The 25,584-nt window shown below is 37.9% G+C and overlaps 1 protein-coding gene across 1 annotated transcript; it reads left to right on the forward strand.

Annotated features, from left to right (window-relative positions):
* The first annotated feature begins 173 nt into the window (after window positions 1-173).
* borcs5 (BLOC-1 related complex subunit 5) lies at window positions 174-25,245 on the forward strand. Its single transcript, XM_088644731.1, has 5 exons — window positions 174-502; window positions 850-952; window positions 1,547-1,690; window positions 11,325-11,482; window positions 23,037-25,245. Exons 2-5 carry the CDS (start codon window positions 895-897, stop codon window positions 23,262-23,264), a joined length of 588 nt encoding a protein of 195 aa, XP_088500857.1. The 5' UTR covers window positions 174-502; window positions 850-894; the 3' UTR covers window positions 23,265-25,245.
* The last annotated feature ends 339 nt before the right edge of the window (window positions 25,246-25,584 follow it).

The following is a 25,584-nucleotide window of genomic DNA, read 5'->3' on the forward strand; positions in this document are numbered from 1 at the left end:
TAAGTGTTCAAATTATGTGAGGGGATCATTGCGGGGCATGTTGTGAAAGCTACGCCTGAAAGCGGCTACACATGAATCCGAGGTAAATAATACAGGATCAACCGGGATTCTTTCCTTCACACACTGAATCGGAAGGGAACAGTCACCACCGAAGGCTGTTTGCATCACGACCCGGAAGTGAACATACCAGCTGACAGCATTGTTGTTGCAGTTCTGGTTTTGGTAGAGATTTGATTGTATGAGCGAGTTGAAAGAATCGTTCCCTTCTGCCGCAGAAGGGCGGCGGAGACGTTTCTAAAGTGATTCTACCGGGTTTATTAAAATACTGTATATTACATTATTTACATTTCGACGTTTTCACATTTACACACGAAAAAGAAGGGAAAAAAACGTTTGGGAGGACAATTTAAAATTAACCTGTAGTGTATATATCAGTTATACTAAAGTTAAAAATTAAAATAAACTGAAGACGCTTGAGAAGCACCGAAAAAAGAGGAACCTGGTAAGATGGCACGACGAACCATGTTTCAGTCTTTTTTTTTACGTTAGTTGCTTCTTTTTCTTAGGTTATGTTAAAAGGTTGTGCTTTTATTATCCTAAATGCAAAACCTGTCTTTTAATAGGTAAGCTGAAAACGTCTTCATTGTCATTTGATATTACCCCTTATAAGAATCCTCTATGTTGTCTTTTATAAAGAAAAAGGGGATGAAGCTGCATGAACGCTTAGAGAACTACAAAGCCAGCTGGTATCGCAGTTCCTGCAGCGAAATGCTTAACTTTCTGAATGGTGGAGCTTGGTGGTGTGAGGTGTTGGTTATTGGAGCCCAGTTTGTGTCCTGTATCTTGCAGGTTTAAGCTGCTGAGAAAGCCAGGGCTCCAGCCAGAACGGTCACAATGGGAGCAGAGCAAAGTGCTGATTCTGACCACAAGCATTCAGACCTAAACTCCGCAGGTAAAAGCCACTGTAGCAAATACCACTGCCCTAAATATGAAACCATGTTGCTTCTTTTTAGAGATTTATTGTTTCATGATCACAAGGCTTCAATTGAGTAATTTATGCCTGTTCTTTTCTCTACTTAAAACACTATGTGAAATATTATTCTGTGATGTATATAGCGCAGATTCTGTTTTTTTTAAGAATCAGTCTGAAACGACTGAAGTACAGCACCAATGATACTGCAATGTCACATTTTATGCTTCTTGTAACAATACAGAAATATTGCTTTACAAGTGTGCATGCATTTGAGAAAGTGTGAATCAGACCATTCCTTTAGAATCCCTCTGTTCTGCCCATGAATTCCCTTTCATTCATTTTATGGTCTTTTTGATCTTAATGTTTGGCCAGGTCTTAAATATGGTGTCTGTTCGTTTGTCACAGGGATGCATTGGTTCTATATGTAGCATAGGCTGTATCAAATTCCAAAATGAAACAATGGACAAATAAATGGCCATACCTAAAATTGTATACTGTTGCCCTGATTTGTACCTGCATTCTTACTTTTTTAACAAACATTGCTGATCATCAAATGGTTTTGTGTTTCTGTAGTGATGCCTTCTCCAGCCAAGCACAAAGCCAAAATGGATGACATCGTTGTGGTCGCACCAGGAACGCAGTCCCTACGGAATATTCACAACGACCCAGATGTCATCAAGCTGCAGGAAATCCCAACTTTCCAGCCTCTCTTGAAAGGTAAGGGGGTGGTCTTGTCTCTGTAAACCCCAGAAATGGTACCATTTAATTAGGGACCTTTTGGTTTTCTCTGTGAATTTTGAAGCATGGCTTTTCAATCACTGGGTGTCTCCATTACTGTTGCAGGAGTTGTGAGAGTTGTCATCTGGTACTGATGTGGATATATAGGAAAAAGTATATGTATATATACAGTAGGAAGTATAAGTAGTGTACAGTAGTCAAACTGAGGCTTTTAATTGCTCATTAAAGCCTTTGATGAAAATCAAATTCTCTTTCCTTTCAACTGACACTCCTTTCTTAATCCTTACACTGTGGAATGTTGTTTACTTAAATGCCACAATTTCAAAGTGTCAGCAGGGGTTCTTTAGTGATTTATTAAAATGAGTGGTATTGTACGGAAGCAAAAGACCATTAATTTTTTACTTAGCTTAAATTATTTCTTTAATTAGTCACCTTTCAGTTATTCTTTGTTTTTTTTTTTGACCAAATATACATCTTCTCATATCTTGCTCAATCTTCTGCTGTAAACCAGGAAAAATACTTTTGTATTTGAATTAGGGGATTTGGAAATTGTTGTTATTACACTGTAAGAAAATAAAGATGTGAAGAGAAAAATAAATAAATCTGGGTTTGAATCCAGAAACGTTACATTCACTTTACATTGGACTCTGTGTTGTCTCTCAATCCCAGGTACAAAATGAAACTCACGGGGGACGTAGCTGACAGTGTAGGCTACGTGTAAAATATCATGATTTGATATGGATACAAAATGTATCCAAAAAAAGATGTCAAGTGTTTTGAGAATGATGTTATTCATTAGAAAAACGTAGAACACTGAAGGAATCTATATTATATTATATCCACTAGATGGAAGTATCACCAAAAAACTTTTGTCTTCTTATGTCTTCCTAAAAATGACTCATGCTGGGCAGGGGCTAGGCTACTTTGTGAGGATGCAGTGTGAAAGTACTGTTTCATTCATTTAAGTTAAAGAGGATGTTTCGTTTATTTGCAGAAATGACAAATAACATCATGTTTATGACAGTAGATGAAATCTGGTAGGCATCTACTGTACTGCAGTGCTCATAAACTGGCTGCTGCGGTGTGTCAGTAACTAGATATTTTCACTGGAGGCACAAGACAGTGAAATGAGGATGAGTCAGAGCATATTATTAGCTTTTTTAATTTGTCAATTCAGTATAAATACTAGGTAGTACTGACGTGCAAATAATACACACAGAATCCTCTTAAGCAATGAACCCTCTGGGTTTGCACTTTTAGGGTGCTCAACAGGCAAATTTCTACCAAGAAATGGTAATTGCCCCAGTTCATTGACAGTAAAGCCGTGCATCATATAATGTTAACTACGTGATTGTTTGCCATTGTCAAATGATCAATGATTTTGATTTTATTGTAAACTGAACATTTTAATTTAGTTATAAAACAGTGTTCAATTTACAGAATAATTTAGAGAGCATTTCAATATTGTTACAAAAGCAGAACGCAAAGACATTTCTGTAGAATTTGATATTTGGTATTGAAATTTGGAAGCTTTTCAAATCAGCAGAAAAGGAAACAAAAGATGTCTTGTGAAAATATGTGAATCTGGAAGGAAGCAAGGTCAGAGGGAAGACTGTGCTGGATGTTTGTTTTTTTCCTTTCCTTAGACATCTATATTATATTTATTTGTGTATTGTAGAAGTGTGTGGTGGAAAAAGTGGGCCTTAACATCAGAGAGCTTGTTTCGTGGTAGAATTGCTCACTGGACAACTGTGTTTGAAGATTAAAATCTTCAACTTCTAAAGCTCTTTTGGCTTTAGAATTATCGGTCCAGGAGTGGTTCAACCAGGATGCTTGAGCCCTTTACTCCAGACATTAAGGGCTTGAGTCTGTGCAGTCAATAGCCACATGGGATCTGGTTTTCCTAAACAGTGGCACACAGTTGACTCATATCTTCCAGGAATGTGTGGCTTGAGGTGATTCGCCATGCAGCAGAGACCTCTGCGTTAGATACCTGTGAGGCTGCAGTGTTATAAGTAAGACTCAGTCCTTAAAGAATTCAGGAATGCACTTGAACATCTCATCCCGTGGACAACATACTGTATCTTATAGCAGGATGTCTCCAGTCACCTAATTGTGGCATTGGTGTGGAAGTTGAGGTTCAGAGGAAAGATTGCTACCAAGTCGTGTTGATGCAAGTGGGCTTCAACATCCCTTGCAGCTACAACCTGGCTTTCTCTAGATGTTCTTTGACTGATCAGGCCCATTTTGTTGGGACACAATCAAACTATACTGTGACAGAAAGAAAGGCCACACATTTTACCACCTTATTTGAATGTGTCCCTACAAAAACCTATTTTGTAGATCACGATTGGGTGTCCAGTATTATCTTTGTTTTTGACCATGTGACATTTTCTTAGCTCTGTCCAAATCTAGAAACACAAATCTATTTGTTCGACTATCTGATGACCTGTAGGAGTGGCCATGTCACACTGTGTGGTAAACATATCATCTCAGCTGCAGTGACTGTCAGTCAAAAATGCTGTATTTTTATCTCAAGAAAAAGCAGGTCATGGGTTTCATTGTTTATAAACAATACACATTCAAGCTTGAGAATCTGTCTGAGCCCTTAACATAATAAACAACAGTATTGTACATGTACTTCTGTGTAACTGCAGTAGACCTACCTGAACTACACTAACATGAGACACGTTAAAAAATAAGCAAAATATTTTTTTAAACTTATTTTTCACTTATTTTTTTCAATCATTATTAAAAATGTTGCTGTGTATAGACAAATATTTAAAAACTGTTAACCAACAGAGAAATATTTGCAGATTTCTGTAGTATTCTTCTGATTTAATACTAACCACCAGAGGGCAGGAAAGACAAACATGTGATATTGTCTACTATAATCAAAACTACAAGTAATCATCGTTAAGTCTCGTAACTGAGGAAGATAAAAAATGTAGAAACACTTTTTTCCAATAGTGAAGTTGTTAATTGGGTAAATAGATTTTAAGTACTGTTTAAAGTTTATCATGTTTTGACTGCTGCAGTTTAGCACCGTGAACGTCTTTAGAAACATCAGTGAAACATGAATAAGAGACAATATGAGAAGCAGTAATACAAGGAAAACAGAATATTAGGATATCTTGTTAAAAGCATAGAATTTAAATAATGTGATGTTAAGTTGAAATTGTACAGTTCTCTACCTTGCTTAGAATTTTGTATTCAGTTTCACTCACTGCCACATAAAAAATATCGGTGGTCTGGAATCCCACAGGGAAGAAAAAACAGGTACTCAAAGGAATGTCCTGTGCAGACAGACTAACAGATATGAATCTTTCCTACCTTGAACAGAGACAGCTGCAAGGACACTGTATTGGCTTAATCTGAAGTAACACAGACAAACACACTAAATGACACAGGTGCGAATTCAAGGAAGTACGTTTAGAACTGAGAAGAAGGTGCACGTCTTTACACAAAGGATACTGTCTACTGTGCCCAAGGCGTGGGTCTTGTTGAGGAGAAAAAGGGAATATAGAAGTGCATTCCCATAGAGTATAATCCGATTTATGGAAGATATTGATACGAAATAAGTGTAAATCCTACGAGTTAGGATCCTACAGAGGGGATATTTGATTGTATTTAAAGAATATAACACAGAGAAAGTTCTTGAAGTGTGGCTACAAACTGTATCCTATCTGGGACCACCAGAAAAAAAAAGCAGGTTTATTGTGCTGGAGGCTGTTAACCACCTCCATGTTTTGATGGAAATGGGAGAATGAACTAAATGTATTTTCCAGACATGTTAAAATACCTCAGCTAAAATATATGCTGGAATATACATCAAAACAAAACCAAGGGTGTTTGAATTTCTAAAAGGAGGTTTGGTCGAGGGCTGAGATGTAACATATAAAATAGATCCATAAGCAAGAAAATAGCGAGGTTGAACTCATACCTGAAGGCCTCAGGCTTTTTTCACAAGACCCTGTGGTTCAATAAAACTGAAGAAAACTTCTCATCCTCAAAGTAACACAGTGAAAGGACACTATAGGCATTTCATTTGTAAGCTCTGAGGTAAAAATGGGTCTTTTCCATTAGTCAGGGTACTGGTCAGTTCTGCATCATAGAAATGTTTTAGGGCCTCTGTGTCTCTTTCTGCTGAAAGATATGATGGTGTGGCTACATTTTCCTCTGCATTATAGTGAATCTTAAGCCCTTTGCTATCTGAATGGAATTATTTTTTTAAACAATATAGGCTGTCTTACATATTGATTGGATTTGTGTCCTTTTTCTACGTCCCTCTGTCCCTCAAGATGCCTTTTTTCAGGAGGGCGCAGCTGATTTAACAATTTCATGTTGATAATGTGAAAGGATAATATACTAGTTGGGAAAACCAAAACTTTGTTGTGATGACGTTTGCCACAGACTGTGCATTTGACTGGATTGTTCTGCCTTGTTGTAAAAGTTCAGTGATGAGTGGCATAGGACATTTTGGTTGTAAAAAGCATACTTTCTAATGCTGAGATCGTCATTAATAAAATAATGATGATGATCTGATTTCAGATAGTCATGCAATTAACCATATCAGATAATAATATCCTGATGCCAGGCTGTTGACACAGTATTGTTCTTTTCATGTATAATAGGATATTAGGGGTTAGTACACAAATTTACAGTCACAATACAAAACTTTTAATAGAATTTTATATCTTTTTGTCCTCACGGTTACTAATTAATCTTTATTCAGTGCAAATCAGTTTTATTTTGTGATCCTCGAATTTGATGTATTTTGTAGTCAGAGTAGCATACTGTTATTACAAATTTTAGGACACTGAATTAAATCTACTCAGTGAAGGACAGTTTTGGGCCTCCCAGACAAGAATGTACGCAACGATATTTGTTTTTACTTCACCTTCAAATTATTCCTTATCCCTCCCTCTTAAGCCGTCTAATCCATTCAGATTTAAAAAGGAATTGATCTTTGTCCTTCACTTTGAAATTGTCAATTGCACCAGATGGTGAGTCAACAGCAAAAACCCACTGTCACTGTTTTTCATGTCGATATCTCTTATGAACCAGAAGGGTATTCATTCCACAGCAAGTTATGTATGTGTGACTTATGTGCATATGAATATGCAAAGGCTGTTTGAGCCTCCCAGATCTGAGCATTAGTCTTCAAGAGATTTAATAAATGACCTCTGACTGTCATGTTAAAGAATTTTAAATTATTTTTTTTTTTGATATGCATATAATCACATCATTTGAAGTCACCTAGTGTGTCGTTTCAGCTAGACTTGCAGCGGTGATACCTGTAATCACACAGGGAATGCCAATTAAAGGAGAGATCCATCTCTCACTAATGTCACCGGGAGGCAGCAGGTGTCTGGAGAGTCGCTGTTCTCCAGGAGCTAAGAGAGCCCTGACCGTCTAATCACGATCCTACCCTCAGCAATGCTAAGCCGACTGTGTGCCACCATTCGAGGATTCCTGGTTATAGTCTGCTAGTGAAATTTGCCATGTCCCAAAGCATCTTCTGCTCTTGGAGGGAGTAAAGCTGGTGGGCCCTTGTTTAAATACTTAACTCAAGAATAGTCTAAGATCCTTGGAATAGTGACTTGAACAGGCCTTTTCCTGGGACAATACGTGGAATAATTTCTATCCTGCCCCCATAAACTTCTCCCCATCAAAACGTGCACTTACCTTCACAGAGTGTGTCTGACATGTAGACAGTCCTATGAATCTGGACGGTGGGGGGGTGATGACTCGAATCTGGGCCTTTCATACTGGGAGAAACAGATCTGCTTGACTGCACGGCTGGTTCTGGATGGAGAGCCTCTGCATCCTTTCCCCGGAGGACTGGACCCACACCTGTCTTGATATCATTCACTGACAGGGATCCACTAGGCTGGTAGCTGCTGCCGCTGACATGGTCAAAGTCTTGTGACAATGTTTTTAAAGACCTCTTAAAACATCCAGAATTTATACCTGTTTGTTTATAATTTTAATTAGAACAGTTGACTGCAGCCATTATTTTTTTTTTTCGAAGACCTGTGGGATTTTGTACTTTGCATACAAAAACATAACTTCAATACTTCACATCCCATTCTTAAAGGCAATGATTGAGCCATACCCATTTTACCCCTTTATGAGATCGAAGATTATATAAAGTATCACTCGAAGCTGGAGCTTTTCTATTGGTTCAGCTTTTCTATTGGTTGTCGTATTACACAGACTATCAGCAACACACAGTTATATAGGCTACTCCACTGTAAAAGTAACAGGATCATGACACATGGATCGTGATGCCCTTTTAGAATAATTCATTATACTGTGAAGTTAGTATACCTTGGCCATTTTTATTCCATTTTTTATGGTTTAAAATGTTCCAAATAATTTGTCTTCATATAATTTCAAGTAAAAGTCTTCCCTTGCTATTTGGCCACTTCCATGTTAATATGAGATGAGCCACAGTTTCAGTAGTGTGCATAGTAATAACCTGATGGTCAGCCATGACCCAGAGGCACTTAATGGGAATTAAAACTTGATGTTTCTGGGATCAAGCTGTGGTCATTGAACGGGTTTTGTATGTTTTCTCCTTTCATGTGTTCACCTCAGAACAGTACTGACATTCACACTACAGAAATGCTCTGGGAATATTATTTCTGTAAAATGCCGGGCTCTTTGTAATTTTTGTCATTGTGATAAAACTGACCTGGGCAGGTGTCATCTCTCCTAAAATATGGAACAACGCGTGACTATATGCAATTCATGTGCGGTTTCCTTTGCTTACTTATCTTCTGACATTGTAAATAGTTGCTGCTCTTTGCACATTAAAAAGTCTTGCAGCTTATGACATTCCAGTGACACAAATGATCATACGACTTTTCTGCATCCCACCTTATGCTTCTTTAATCAGAAGGCTAAAGTTAACCATAGCATTCTAAGCAGCCTTGGCTGGTTGAAAAGTGGAACTTAATACACTCCACTTCAAGGTTGCCTGAGAGATTCATGACTTCAGAAAATGTACTGTCCCAGCTTTATTACGCATTTATCAAATAAATAAAAATGTGTGTGTAAAATATTATGTAGGTTACTTTTGGAGAGGGACAATAAAGCAGTAAAAAACTGTTAATAAAAATGCTGTATTCCCAACCAAAGTAAGTATTCTTGAGTTTATTAATACTCTCATCAATTTTCCTAAGTAACAAGTATTTGAGTATAAAATATGTAGGGAGTTCATTTTTACAAATATGGAACCAAATTCTAATGGGATGTAGGTCTAAAATATAGTGTTGGTATAAAATTGTAGAGAGTACCACAAGGAGCTATATTAGAACCCCTGCTATTTTATAACTTTCCCAATTTTACATTGTAATAATACAATCATTTGTTATAGTTAGTAAGCTAGATATGCTCGCAGATGTTACTGAAATAGGAGGATTAGCGAACTCTGTAGAAGCAGCCAAATTGTGTACAATATTCCCACAAAGGTTTGTCACTCATGTTGTTAAAGCTGATAACTGGGCTTCTTTCAATAAACATCTGGTTCAGAAACTTGGATCTGTTAGCTGGTAGAATTAAATAAACTACATAAGTCAAATGACGTCTCTTCTGTAATGTTTATATGCTCTTATGATCTGATGTTAGACTCTGTCTTGTAACATTTGCCAGTACATTTTGATGGCCGTTTGGTTTTGTATCATGTTTTTTTGCAATTTCAGCAAGCTATCACAGATGTGATTGTTGCATCACAACCAAAAAATCCTAAATTGGCCTAGAGAGTTCAGTGTGGCAAAGGCTTATTGAATATTCTGTGAGATCTAATCTACTGCTTAAAATAGTGCAGGGGTACATATGAGTCATTTGTCAAAGCAGAGAATACAGTAGTGTTCTATGAGAAAGTATCCATTCCACAATCAAAGCATTGAATCTGCCCCAGACAAAACTTGAAACTTTTTGTTTCAGCAACACTTGTGACCGTACAGTCTATACTAAAATATTAATGTAGCTGGTGTCATTCCCTATTTCTTCCATTTGATGAAAATAGTGTGTGCCAGGCATGTTCATTGCTTACAATATTTTTCCAACGTTCAACATTCAAATATGCCACTTAAGACAACAGCTGGCATTCAGATTCTTAATGATTTGGGATAGCTCTGTAGTTGTAAATGCACTTATTCATTAAATGCAGTTGATGGTGCATAAAGTAAATATTTGTTTTCAAATAAGGCATTGTGGTGAAGTTTATAATGACTATTTCTCAATCTCTTGTGGAAATACTGTATAATCATGAAAATGTTTAACCTGATGTGTATTGAAACTTCTTTTTATATGAAAGGTTTGTTTCACGTGACTGGTGACATACTTGATAACATTATGATAAATCTCTTCAGAAATTATGTATTGCGGTTTGGTTTCTGCATTTCATAAAATATGACTTGGCCGTGTCCGAAAAGTCACACTAAACCTTAAGCCCTTCCACCAGGACCACACCTTTGTGATATAGAGCAGGTGTGGCTTTAAGGAAGGTGTGTGAGCATTCAAGGTTACACCATTTTAAAAGGGGTCTTGAGACACCCTAGTATGTCGTCGCTTGCTGGTTACGGCTCACTGTCAAACTGAATGTCATCTCATCTGTCCCTGCACAAAAGTAAAAACTCATAGTGATGTTGAGCGGGCTCAACTCAAAATGGCAAAGTAAATTAACTAAAGAATATTTGGCAATACAGCTTTCTGTTTATTCAAAGTTTTGTGTTAAACACTTTCTTTCCATGCACTGTAGGTAAAGAATTAGTCAAAACTGGGTAGTCAGTTAATGGAATAATAGCTTTATGTCAACACTTCACACCTTGAATACATATGAATATAAAGTAGCCTAATGAAATTTAGTTTTTCATAAAATATTGAGCTTTAAGACTATAAGAATACTTTCTCCATGGCAACTTGGCTCCTATCAGTTCTAACTTATGGGTTAGAACATGACATTTTATGATTTTGCAAGGAATTTGGGGGAATTCAGTTCAGTGAAGTGTGGTCTGATGCAGATTTGCGAGAAGGCTGCATTGGGGGTGCTCGAGAACACCCCTGTGAAACATAAATTAGAAACGGGACGCCCTAAGCCCTTTCAGACCCTTGTGGGAACGCACATATGAACAGCAAAAACAGCCTTGCCGATTTTAAAAATAGTTATAGTACATGTATTGATAATGCAGATAATACATTATAATGATATGAATACATATGAATGTGTATTTTCTGTTTTTAGTTTTACTGGGATCTTTTGTATGACTAATTCACAAATTTTGCCGTTTGGAGCAGTTTTGTATTCAAGGAGAGTTTTTATAACGGTTGAGAGCTGCAGGTATTTGGCGAATAAACCTGCTTATTCATGGCCATCCGTGATATTCACATCTCTCTGTCTAGTACCTGTCTCTCCCTTGTTCCACCGATCAAAAAATAACCCCACTCTCAGAACACAGAATATTGGAAAATCTTCTGATTGTGAACGACCGCTTGTAAATTTCACGAAGCTGTATGCCGACGCGTTTCAGACGTTTACACTCTGCAGTCCAGCCGTATTTCCTGTGGGTGAGGCTCAGCCAGCGTGCTCTTCTGTCTTCTGCAGGGGTCCTGAGTGGGCAGACATCCCCAAGCAGCAGCAGGCTGGAGAAGCTGGACTGCGTGCAGGTGCTGCAGCTGTGTCTGAGGTACCAGGACCACCTGCACCAGTGTGCCGAGGCCGTGGCCTTTGACCAGAATGCCCTCGTCAAAAGAATCAAGGAGGTACAGTACAGCGTCGGCTCCTTCACTTCGCTGTGTGCGAGGTGCTTTCTCCAAAAAATGCATCCTCCGCAATCATCTTTTCCCAGTGATTTCAAAGCTTTTTCACTAGAACAGCACCTGCAGTGGGTGTGGTCCCCCGCGGAACAGGGGCGGAATACCAGCACCAACGGGGCGTTGTGGTTTTACTAGACAGCTCGTCCGCTCAGAGTTCACTGATTAATGGCAGGTAGGGGTTAACTGTTTGAGTCTTCACATGGGGTTGGGTTTGTATGAAAGTGTGACACCTGCGTGTCAAGCAGGGAGCAAATAGATAGTGGGTCTCGGCAATTAGTAGTAGAAAGACCAGGAAGTCTCATTGTGGGAGTTACACACTGTAAATTATCCAAATTATTCGCTTTGTCCAAAGTGACTTACACTTACACACACAGCCTTGTGTTAAGCTGTAACAATCTGGGCAAAGTAACTCGCTCAAGTGTACAACAGCAGTGTCACATCTGGGATTTGAGCTCATATCTTTCCAGTTACAACCCTAAACACTGCACTACACTGTTGTGTGGTAACTCTGGAGCTTCATTAAAGGTGATGTTCTACAGTATATAGATTTTGGTACTGGGTAAACAGGGATTAGTGGCTCATGGTAGTTAAACAGAAGTGTCTATCTAAATGTATAGCTAGAGCTACAAAGAAGGCTTTATTTAAAGGCTTTTTATTAACAAAATAAAAGTGTTTGATTGGTGTGCAGTGGTGTATGTACGAAGGTCACTGAAACCACACTACCAGAAGTGGGGATTTTACAGATTTTACAGCAGATAATAGTGTTTCTTGTTTCAAAAGGGTTATGGCAGCAGTGATGTGACACTTAAAATCTGTTTTCTATTTATCAAATATTTTCCCCATTTAGTTTATTTCTGGAGAAAAAGCCATGTCAATTCATTTTCCTACCTCAAATTCGCTTGCTCGCATGTTCATAATACATTGCTATGGGAAACTTGTGAATGTATTTATCTCTTCTACCACATTTTTGTATAAAAATATTATTTAAAAAGTATTGTCCCGAATATGAACAAGTAAAGGTTTCATTCCATACTGTGCTGAAAAAGGCTGTGCTGAAGAAGGCTCCACAGCCGAAACGTTGTGTTTTCTGTCTTCTCTTTTCAGCATGGAATAAACCTTTACTTGTTCCTTTTCAGTCTATGCATGCTGACGCAGCTCCTTACTCGAACTACTTGTCTTGAATATGACTGTTTTTTTATATTTTTAAAACTTTGTGTGGATCCACAGTGGTGGTATCAGATTTAAGAAATGAAATCACGCTTTTGAAATCATGCAATGTTGAAAGTATTACATTGTACCAGTTTATTTACATGACTCGGAAAACTTCAAAAACACTCCAGTGCAAGTCTTGGCAACGGCAACTACTAAACACCTTAGTGACCCTCAGCACGGGTTAATCAAGCACCTGGTTAATTCAGCAATTAATTTATTGGATAGTTCAAAGTCCTATAATGGCATGGAACAGAAGAGTTGAAGCTGATTACCCTTTAAACCATGTTTCATTTATTCCATTATTATTTGTTTTTAAATATGCGAAATACTGTAATTGATACTTTATTATACATTGGTATTCGTAGTTGTGTTGGGAGAAGGCATAGTTGACAACCTGGTATCCCTCTTCTACCCTTGTGTATGTGAAATCCTGTATCTACGTTTATTTTTCTTGTTTCTTCTTCTTCTTCCACACATCGTTCTTCCTCTAGGTCCATCGTTTTGATTACTGCATGCTTGTTTGCTTTAGGCTCTAAGACAGGTAATCAGTTGCAGATTCACATCAAGTTTCCCGAACATTAGGAGTGGAGTAGGAGGAACTGGGAATGAAGAGCACTGTGGCTAAAGAAAGATAATGTTCAAATAATGTGAATAGTTCTCAGTTTTGGAAAATCATTGATGAGGAAAGTTTTCTAAAACCGGTACCTGCCGAAACCAAAGATTTTCTCAAAATTAATTATCATTAATTTAAATGCTGCACATACATTTTGGGGCTGAAGTATTGTTCCAGGGTTATATTTGTGCACTTTTGTTGGGAATTCAGTCAGAGTACTTCAAAGTAGAATGAAGGAGGAGGATCAAAGACCTGTGCAGAATCAATTTAGTCTCTCTGGCTTTAGCAAGGATGTTTTTTTTTTAAATACATTACCTGATAGAGGCAAATAACTCAAGAATGAGAGTTATTTCCATTTTGGAGCCACATGGTATGCAGACCCTTTTTGTTCTTATCTACTGGCATACCTCTGAAGCCCTATCTTAAAGATCAAAGTGTCCGATATTCAATTAAACAAAACTGGTTAAGTAATGCACGACCCAAAATATTTAATGCTCATTTTTTCTACTGCTGTACTGCCTGAAAAATAAAAAAAGCCCAGGTGCATCCTAGAGCATTATAGTAAGAGATGTTATCAGCGGTTTCATAGCATCCAAATATACCACATGAAAAAAAAAATAGAACAAATAATGCAGTGCAGTTTTCCAGATAATTATTTTAGAATAGTTTCATCTTAAATGTAGTTTTGGTTTAAAATACTTACTGTACCTTACGTGTAAAAGGAAGTATATCAGAAAATTATTTTTTCCCCTGACTGCTGAAGTGCCATTTTAGCACAAAGTGCTGAATTTGCTGGTAGTTTTAAAGAAGTAAAAGTTGGCACAGTTAGTTTTCCTCATTAAACACAATGCTACTACGAACAAGATAAGCAAGAGGGTGCAGTTTCTTATTTCTTTTAAAAGGACATTACTCTAATCAAAATAAGACAGTAGGTACCATAAGGATGCTTTTCAGTGTGAGTAGTTTGTTGATTTTGATGTTAACACTGCCGTGTTGAAGGCCAGTTGAGATTGGGAGATGGCAATGTACTTTTGTCATCTCCAGCAGGGACCTAGCGCTGCCAGTGGTGCTGAGATTTGTTTGTATTTTAAAAGTCAGAAGATAGCCCTGATTTTTTCACGATGTCACGAATGGCTTATCTTGAAAGTAAACTCAAAATGTGGCCGGGAATACTTGTCGAGAATTTTTCAATGGAAAAAGTTGTGATTAAAGTCAGTGCTGCCCACTGACTTTAATCACTCCATGCAAAGGATCTTGATTCTACAAAGCATATAAGATTTGTTCTAGTACATCACAAATATTGTGGGCTTGGGCCATGTAATAGTTAAGTCAAGAAGAGGAATTTGTTGATCCTGCAAGGTTGGAGGCTGATGAAGAGCTTTCAGGACAGGTGTGTGCTCACTAGAAGTGTAAAACATGCATGGCAGAACTCTGTAGTAAGTGCAGTTTTGAATGGAAGACTTACATCACTTAACAATCAAAGAACATACGACTAAAGTATGAAAGAAAATGGAGACCTGGTTATAATTTTTTAACACTTTTAAATTTGGGAGTACTTTTGGAGTTGAACTAGAATACTTTGTACAAGGATATTCATTTGCATTTTCCAGACTGCCTGTTACTGTTCAGGTATTGTTTAAAGTGGACTGGAAAAAATCTCTAGAGTATTTATTTCTAATTTAGGTAAACACACTTGGAATAGGTTAAGTGATAGTACCTCTATTTTCAGTAGCTCTACAGATAAATGCACAAAGGGTTTGATGTAGCCATCAGATGAAAGCAAGTAGGGTTGTTCCAGCCTTCTCCCTAGTGTTTGGTTCTGTACTCAGGTTGTTGCATGGCAACGATGAATTTGAGAGCCCTGTCATGCTCTTGATAATTCTGGTTCAGCTGTTCACAGCTTCTGTACAGTTTCTTCTGAAAACAAATTGTCCAGCATTAGACCAGCCCCTTTAATTATATGCTTTACCTGCTGGAAACACTGTGAATGCTTCTTGTCCATTTTGCACTGACGCCCTTCATTTGTGCCTCTATTTAAAAGCATAAGACCCTTTTTATGAAAAAGACAGCAGCGAGGTGTGTCTTGTATATGTACTGTATTTGATCATGTTTGATTATTTTACGTCTCTGAATTAACAATTTGCATTAAGTTAATGAGCCAGTTGCATTGTTTCATATCAGGATTTTCCAGATGGATGGCAAAACATCCCAAAGGTCACAGGGCTAGGCCGTTCATCAAGAAAACCAGAGCAATACAGTCATAAGAACAGTTATAAACAAGATGAGGCCATTCAGCCTGTCTAGCCCAGTTGGTAGCTAGCAGCTTGTTGATCCAAAGATCTCATCCAGTCATTTCTTGAAAAAAAAAAAAACAAGTTATCAGCTTCAACAACATGGCTGCATAGCAAAATGTTTCCGTTACCTGCCGTGGCCAGAGCACTTCTTCCTGAAAAGTGTTGGAAATGTAATTCAGTACCTTTCACCATTACACTTAATCATAATTATCGATACAATGTCTGTACTGTATTACAAAATCTCATGGACTTTTTTTCAAGACATAGGTAATACCCACTGACTGGAAAAAAAACTGTAGTGACATACTGTAAGTGAAGCAAGTAATGATAGACCAATAAGTCTCACTTCAATTGCTGAATATGCAAGGTTATAGAAATAATAATTAGAACTACACTAGAAGATCACTTCTACAGTAATGTGATTCTAAGGAATAGTCAAAATGGATTTAGAAAGGGTTTTTGTTTAACCAGCTTGAATTATTTGAACAACCTTCATTGATGGATACATACGTTTTCAGATATTTTGTCAATTCCTTGTGAAATATCAATGTTTAAATGGCAGCCAGTAGACATTCAAGGCAAGGAATTTACATGGAATATGAAGAGGTTAATGGAAAGGTAACCTAGGATATGGATCAGAGTTAAGCACTCAAATTGGGGTAATGTAATTAGTGGAATACCACAGCGATCTGCAGTAAGAGCACTGCTGTTCCTTAATGTTTATTAATCATCCTGATTCTGATATAGCTAGAAAACTGGTAGATGAACATGAAGATTTTCAAAAGTGTAAAGAAAAAATACTTAATCTCTATAAGATGCCACTTTTTGGAAGAGAAGCTTCATTATCCTGAGTTTTAACAGCAATGGAGAGACACTTTACAGAAAGTAATAGATTGCTAGAGGTCATTTGCTTGTTTCCATTTGCTATAATAAGATTATTTTATAATCTGGGTCATGACTCAGACGGGGTGTGCAGTTTTAGTTATTGTACAGTTTCTTGTCTTTTTAAAAAGAAAATCACAAATTTGCAACTGAAGAAGAAAAATAAAATGGTTGAGTGAATGCTTCTGTGCAAGAATTATCCTGAAATATTTAATGTAATTAAGGATGAGTTCAGAAATATATTAGTATTTTATTCCCAAGAAATGTTCGGTTATGTCCAAAAAACCCACTGCAAAAATGGAGATTCTTCTGGCAGTGCAAGTGGATTGTCAATGATACTGAGATTTCAGTTGCACAACATAGTAGACAAACTTTAATGGCATTATTAGGCCATTTGCATGACTTAAATTACTTTAGGAAATATGAAAGATGTTATATTTCCTTCAAGACTTCATAACAGCTTGAAACATTTACAATTCCATGTGTCATTTTTGGCTTCATACCAATATCCAGACACAGCAAGACATTGTAAATTAAACGCAACGCGCCTAATGTAAATTCTTTAGTCCTGCCACTGGTAGATACTGTAGCAACATTCTAAGAATTAAACTGTATTTATAAATAAAATTAAATCATGAAGTGACATCAAATGCCACCTCTAAGTTATCATCCCTCAAAATGTGTTTTGAAAATGTCCTTGTTAAGGTGGCAATTTGCATTTATTCTGTGACTGCGCAGCCCAGTGAAATAATCACATAGGTGTGTCTGAATGTTAAGCAATCGTCACTTTGCAAAAAATGTTATTTTCTCTTCAATTGTTTAAAAACAGTCCTCAAAAACAGTTTCTAAGACCAAGTAATTTGTGGAAAGAAACAAATTTGTGGCTTCAAGCAATAAAGCAAATGGAAAAACCTCTGCCTAGTAGCTTCCTGCCTCAGCTAGTTGCCAAGCCATGTATGTGATGTGCTTAATTCCATTGTTATTAACTTATTTGTGGAATATGTTTTTTTATCTCTTTTCCAAGAACTGAAGAGCACACTTCATACTGAGACAGTTGTCATAGCAACATCAAACACCGTAGGTTAGACGTTACAGGGTGGCTTTTTCTTTCATTTACAAGGATTTTCATGATGAAAAAGCATCCTATATAACTGGAGAAAAGGGTTTTTAATTTTTTTTATTTTGAAATGTTAGATACTAAAATAGGGATAATATTGGCCAAACACACCATTCTGTTCTGTGCGGGCTTCTTTATTTCTTGTAGGATTACGCAAAAACAAAATACAGTAGCTGTCACTGCTCATGTTGCCAAAATTCCTGTCTGTTTTTCCTCCTGAAAAATTAAATTATCCTGGAATTTATGAAGGCTCGGTCATTACAATTATTGGCTTCAATTAGGCACCAATTTAAAAATACCCATTAAATAACACGCCTATTAAAAATGAATACACATGACTTCTTAAGTTTGTTAAATGTTTTAACGCTTTTAAAATAAATTTCATTTTGGTTAGGCTAGATGTACTAATAACACTGAAATACATTTGAAATGTAACATATTGATAAGCAGCTAGTTAATTATAGCAGTCTGTTTGAGTATTTTGATACAACTTTAGAGCGCATACACCCTGCACTATTTTATACTATTCATGAATGAAGTAACTAGCATGGTACGAAAGATCTTGTGAGTTGGCACATACAGTTGCAAGAAAAAGTTTGTGAACCCTTTGGAATTTCCTGAATTTCTGCATTAATTACTCATAAAAATGTGGTCTGATTTTCAACTAAGTCACAATAATAGACACAGAGAATTGTACTGTACTTCTTCTCAGTACTGAACACATCATTTAAACATTCACAGTCCAGGCTGGAAAAAGTATGTGAACCTCCAGGCTAATGACTTTTTGGAGTCAGGTGTTCCAATCAATGAGATGAGATGAGATTGGAGGTGTAGGTTGGAGGTGCACTGCCCTATAAAAAAGGCACACAAAGGTTGGTTACTGACAGAGTCTGCTCTTCTCAAGAAAGAGCTGTTCATGTGAACCATGCCCCGATCAAAAAATATATCAGAGGACCTTAGAAGAAGAATTGTAGAGATGCATAAAGCTGGAAAAGGCTACAAAAGCATTTCTAAAGGCCTGGGTGTTCATCAATCCACAGTAAGACAAATTGTCTACAAATGGAGGAAATTCAGTACTGTTGCTACTCTCCCTAGGAGTGGGTGTCCTGCAAAGATCATGGCAAGAGTGCAGCGTGCAATACTGAAGGAGGTGAAAAAGAACCCCAGGGTAATGGCAAAGGACTAGCAGAAATCTCTTGAACTTGCCAAAGTCTCTGTTCATGTGTCTAATATGAGAAAAACATTGAACAAGAATGGTATTAATGGAAGAACACCATGGAGGAAACCACTGCTCTCCAAAAGAAACATTGCTGTACGTCTCAAGTTTGCAAAAGACCACCTGGATGTTCCACAACACTTCTGGGAAAATGTTCTGTGGGCAGATGAGACAAAAGTTGAACTCTTTGGCGGAAATGTGCAACGCTATGTTTGGAGGAAAAAAAGCACTGCACACCAACACCAAAACCTCATCCCAACCGTGAAGCATGGTGGAGGGAGCATCATGGTTTGGGGCTGCTTTGCTGCCTCAGGGCCTGGACAGCTTGCTATCCTAGAGGGAACAATGAATTCAAAATTGTATCAAGAAATTTTACAGGAGAATGTCAGGGTAACGGTCCATCACCTGATGCTTAATAGAAGTTGGGTGATGAAACAAGACAATGACCCGAAACACAGGAGTTAATCAACAACAGAATGGCTGAAACAGATGACAATTTGTGTCCTGGAATGGCCACGTCAGAGTCCAGACCTCAACCCAATTGAGATGCTGTGGCATAACCTGAAGAGTCATTAATGCAGAAATCCAGGTAATTCCAAAGGGTTCACAAACATTTTCTTGCAACTGTACAAAAGTGCCATGTATGCTTAAAAGATCGCTCAGTTCAGCCACACAGCAGCAATGCCAGGACTCAGAGGTGCTCCTGAGCACCAGGTAAAGGTGATGCTTAAAGACAGAGAGGCAAGGCTGTCGGGGAGTATTTCTCACAGGAATTCTGCAATGTGAGGTCATCTATGCATTGAGGGATCATCCATTCATTTCCCATCTCTAACTTCAGCAGCGGTGTGGAAACTCCCAGGATTGTGGTCAGAAATGTGCAATGAGTGGCAGCTGCTGGTTTATAGATTATGGAAGACCCAGACGTCCAGTTATAGTCTTCAGGTAGTGACTTAGCATTCTTAGTGGGGTTTTTTGGATGAATCCTTGTTGTCTGTGTGATTTGACTGGCAGGATGTGTGCGTGTAGGGGAGTCCATGTCTGTGTAAGGGACTGACATCATTGTGGTGGCGGTATTGTATGGAAGAGTGTGGGAGGACATGATGCCATGTGTAGGAACTGGACTGCTGTCTGCAGTAATCTTACTCCACAGTGTTTTTTTCCATCTTGAGACCTGCGCTTTACCCGCTGTTACAGCTACACCAGTCTCTGTGTGATTTCTTAATCTTCCAGCACAATAATGCTGGTCTCCACAGGGCAGGGTCACTAAAGACTTTCTGTTTCTGTTTGGAATGAGTCTTTTGCCCCTGAACCAGTGAATCTTAACCCACACCAGCACCTGTGTACAAATATCAGCCTCTTGTAAGAAAATGTTTGTTGAGGGACTTGAATATGAAGTCCGCGATGCTAACCTGAACTGTGCATCAGGAAAAAAGAGCATTTTTGGAAAATGAAAGTACTTAGATGATCTCTGATTAGAGCTTTTAGCTTGAAATGAACAAAATATCCCCGATATCAGCAGTGATCATCAAAGTCCCTAAACCGGAGCCTTTTCTTCTTGAGAATTTCCTGCTGTCTATGCACTAGGGAGCTGTCCAGTTAGGATAAAGAACATTGTTTGCACCAGAGATGACTTTTCTACATACCATGAATAAACACTGGGTAACTGTCTGTATGAAGGAATGAGTTAAGAAGCTTGCATTTTAGAACAAATTACAGATTCTTTTGTCACTGAAAAACATCTTGCTTAAAAAGTAAATACACCATGGCATTCCAAAAATATTCATAAACTTGTTTTTTAAAAGCCTAAGGGTGCTTAATTAAAAAGGTTTGCTAAAACAAAGTAATGAGATTTACTTTGGATTATACAGAACTGAGGCTGTAAACTCTCCACCTAATCTTGTCTGTAAATTTGGTTAATGCTATGTGGCGAGACATAAATATTAAATTGATATGCATTTGCATATTAATTTTAAATGGTGCCTCAAAACTTTAATTAAACTCAATTCATGTTGAAAGATGGACATGAAAAGTCAAAAACTAAAATATGTTGATTACATAAGTATTCACCCCCTTGGGTCAATACTTTGTGGAAACACCTTTGGCACCAGTTACAATACACACCTGTGAGGCTTTCTGGATATGTCTCCTTCAACTTTCCACACCAGGACAGAGCAATGTTCTCTCAAATGTCTTTGTAAACTTGCTCAAGCTCCGTCAAGGCGGCCCAGGAAATGTTAATAGACAGCAGGTTTTAAGTCTTTTCTTACTGACGTCTTAGCAGATGCAATCAGAACTTACAACTGGACCAATCAAGGACACTCACTTTCTTCTTGATACACACCAGTATCTACTTAGTCTTGTGCTTTGGGTCATTGCCCGGCTGGAAAGTGAATTTTCATCCAAGTGTAAGTCACACTGAATCAGATTTTCCTGTAAGATTTGCCAATACTTTGCTCCATCCATTTTCCCCTTGGTCTAAACAAGCTTCCCAGTCCCTGCTGATAAGAAGCAGCCCTGTGATAATGCTGCCACCCCCTGCCAGCGGTGTGGACTGGACTGTGCAGAGTTTGCACCAGACCTCATAGTTTGCATTTAAATAATAAAAAAGTTTCAATTTTTGTTTGATTGGCCACAAAATCTTTAGCCATGTTTCCAGTATTACTTAAATGCTTTGTTGTAAACTCTGTGCAGGATTTTAGCTACGTTTGCCTTACCTGTCGTACAGGCCAGCTTTGTAGAGTGACTGGTTATTGTGGATATTGTGGACTCACTGACTTTTATTTCCCCCATCTCAGGTATTAAACTCTGTAGCTCTTTCAAAGTCACTGTTGTTCTCATGGTGGCATCCCTAACCAATTTCGTCCTTGCCTAGCAGCTTAATTTTGAGACATAGCCTCCAAGTCTGCTATAAGCGGTGACTGGGTTGTACAGTGCAGTACATTGCATATTCTGTTTCTTAAATGAGTGATTTCACTATGTCCAAAGGGATATTCAGTTAGACATTTTTGTACAGTAACATTTGATTAATCTGTGCCTTCCTACTATTTTGTCACTGATTTATTTTGATAGCTCCTTGGTCTTCATAGTTGAATCATCTCTTGACATTAACTACCCGACTAAACATACTTGCAGAGAGAGCTGTGTTTATTCTGAGTTCATGCAAGCCACTGTTATTGTAGAGGGAATTCAACTAATTGTGGGTCTAGTCAAGGTAATTTTGTGCTCCTGAAGTAACTTAGGTTTGACATAGCAAAGGGGGTAAATACTTAGTTATTTTCTTTGTAGCTTTTGCAGACATTTAACTTCTTTCACCCACAGATATTTTCAGATTCAACATTTAAGGTCTGACTAAAATATTTACTTAAAAATGTATTACAGTAAGCTCAGGACTCCTATGTTTTTGAGGAAAAATAGTATTATTCATTTAAAAACGTGTTTTAAAATAATTGTATTTGAATGTCTGAATTTTTCCCATTTTGTGGGTACAAAATAGAGCTCATTATCTGTGCTGTTTATTTTGAATGCCTTTTTTGTTCATCTTTATTAAGGGTGCCAATCATTCTTTAGCCTACTGTACATCATTTGTAATTCAAGAAAATGGAACATAAATGAAGGGAGTGAATACTTCTGCAAGGCAATGTGAATAAAAATACACAGGGTTAAGGGAGATGACCAGCCATGTCCTGTTTTTTAAATTCCCTTTTTGAAAACTGCATTACTTTTATGTTGTGTTTAAAGTAATAATGCATTATTTAACATATGGCGATTTGCATATGAATTTAACGGTGCTTTATGGCATACAAAATAAAGCATTACTGTAAATACATGTACGCGCACAACAGCATAGGAAAGGAGACACTTAAGACATGATAATAAATACCATGCTTATGACAGGCCAGCACTCACAGCTTTTAGAAATTGTTTTCAGGCACAGAGCCGTCTGGTGCCTGCAAGAGACTTTCCTCTCGTCCTTGTTAAATAAAGTACTTTTCATGACCTGACAGCTCCACAGTAAATTCATTACTGCATCTCCATCATACCCTGGTTCCACTGACCTGTAAGACTAACACGAGCAGGTTTGAAACCAGGAATGGGGAACGCCCTGATCCTGAGACTCCTGTACAGCCGGCGGTGCGCCTCTGACGCGGTGCCCCTCTCTGCTGTAGATGGACCTGTCGGTGGAGGCCCTGTTCAGCATCATGCAGGAGCGGCAGAAGCGCTACGCCAAGTACGCCGAGCAGATCCAGAAGGTGAACGAGATGTCTGTCATCCTGCGGCGCATCCAGATGGGCATCGACCAGACCGTCCCCCTGATGGAGAAGCTCAACAGCCTGCTGCCCGAGAGCGAGCGGCTCGAGCCTTTCACCATGAAGCCCGACAGGGAAGCCAAGTAGGAAACCACTGTCTCAGCGGTGGTATGGAGCTGGACTCACGAGGGTGCGTGTGGTTAAAAAGCATAGCTGTGCTCGGAGGCTTTCTGGCCCCAGAACTGACATTCTGTGAGTAATTGCCATCAAGTCGTATTAGACTTCAGTTTTACATTTTGTGCTGGGGAATAGTTCTCCCACAAACTAAACAAAAACTAAGGGGCAGCTTTCATGTTCCATGCTTTGCTTCTTTAATGCAATGATAGGTCAGAATTTACTTTTTGTACTCCCGACTGTTGAAAGCAGTATGGTTAATAGTTGCACTTTGGCACAGTATACTTGAATGTGTGGGGTCCTACCTTGTTCATTTCTGTCGGAGTACATTGTTAAGTTTCTATACAACAAGCAGGTGGACTGTCATCAGTGGATATGTGCATAATTAAATGGCTTATGCACAACCACAAACGTAATGTCAAATGCAGAATGTTAAATAAGAGGATGACACTCCTACGGGTGTCTTACTGGAGAAGAATTCCACAGGCTTTCCAACACCTCCCACTTTGTTTAATTGATTCATTCTGAAGCCTCCTGTTTCTGATGTCTAAGGAAAAGTCTTTGAAACATTCTTATGTATAATACTGTCATTTGAAATAATGTCTAGCTGCTGTAAATGTGCTGTGTTTCTGATGGTACTCATAAGGTTTTTGGATCTCTACCAAAGCAAGGTAGATGTAACCAAGAGAACAACTGGACTAGAATTTGAGTGCCTCCTTGAGATCAGCATTATAAGACCTCTATCTTGATAAAATGCTTTGGGATTTTTTTTTCTCAATAGCTTTGCCTTTTGAACACATATACCATGTATATGTGATCAAATATACAATGGTATATAATCCACGTTCTGGAAGTGTCTAAAGCAAGAGGTCCATGTTCATATGAAGTTCACTTGGGCGAACATCAGCCAGGGCTGTTATAGCTGTGTGAAAAAGCCGTCAGACAGCTAGGACACCCGAATTCTGCACTACTGAACATTGTGTATTTTTGAATGCTCAAAGAGGGTTACAGTAATGCTTTTCGTAACACCTAGAGATTTCTTGCACGGCACTGAAGATGATGTAAACTGATAAAAAAATATTGTTTTCTCTTTGTAAATACATGGGTTCTTTCTCTCTTTGTGAAGACCAAAGAAAATAATTGATAAATGATATTAAGAACCTAATTTAGTCATCCTTGCTCCTCGTCAGGGAGGTTTTACAGCCCAGCAGGTTTGCTAAGAAGATGAAAATCCTTGGAAGCAGTGATAATTATGGCCCATAAAATTATTGATATGTTAAAATCATGAAGAAAGAAATCCAGAGCATCCTGGTGGCTCTGGAGTGAGGCCATAACAGTTGAAAGTATTGTCTACGCCTTCTTTTTAACAAATCTGTTTTTAAAATCTGATTGCCAATGGGAATAGAGTATGTAGACATCAAGCATGAGAACAATTTTAAAAGACCTAGCTGTGAATGCACTGAAAATATTTTGCATTGATCAGTGAATGAAAAAGTAGAATATTTAACAAACAGAAAAGGTGATACAGTTACAAACCTGTGTTTGTAAGCTTTGGACTGGCATTAACTGTTACCTTGCGTTTGGCACAATGCTATTCTCATTAACAACTGGATACTGCCAAGTAAGTATGGTGTTTTTGTATTTCAAAATTGGCTAAAAGAGCCAGGAAAATTTTTGTTGCTATTTTGCTTTTGATTGTATGTTGAACTGTAAGGTGTACAGGTTGTGTATTGATATAACATTACTGTCACACTGCATTAGAAAAAAAGTACCAATTGAATTATATATCCTTCAGTATATAATTCTGCTGATTTTTATGAGAATGTATATATGTGTAATATAAACAGGTTTACCATGAAGGACAGTAAATCATTGGTCTAATGCTGACCAATTAATGCACAGGGTTTTCTGCTCAGTTATGTATTTAATAAAGCCTTCTTTCACCAGAAAAAAACAGTTTTGGAGTTTTGTTTAGTAGAGAATAATTTTACTGAATACCCTCCAGTGAACAGCCTTAGGGTGAGACTTTCATTATGATTCAAGCATTACTGAAAACAACTTAGTCCAGATGCTTAGATAATGAATTTCCAAATTCTTTAGAAAACATTTTTGTTTTTGCTCTTCTGCAGAGGTTTCACTGTCAGAATGCTTATCCAGTTCCTTAAATAACTCCCATGCTTTTGATTTATGTTTTTTTCAAATCCACTGACCTACTGTATACTAACCAACGTAAAGTGAAGATGGCTTTGGAGCTTATTGGTGAAATAAGCCAGGGGTTTGGAATTTCAATATT

Source organism: Lepisosteus platostomus, chromosome 9, assembly GCF_059453375.1.
Source record: "Lepisosteus platostomus isolate fLepPlt1 chromosome 9, fLepPlt1.hap1, whole genome shotgun sequence".
NCBI lineage: Eukaryota > Metazoa > Chordata > Actinopteri > Semionotiformes > Lepisosteidae > Lepisosteus > Lepisosteus platostomus.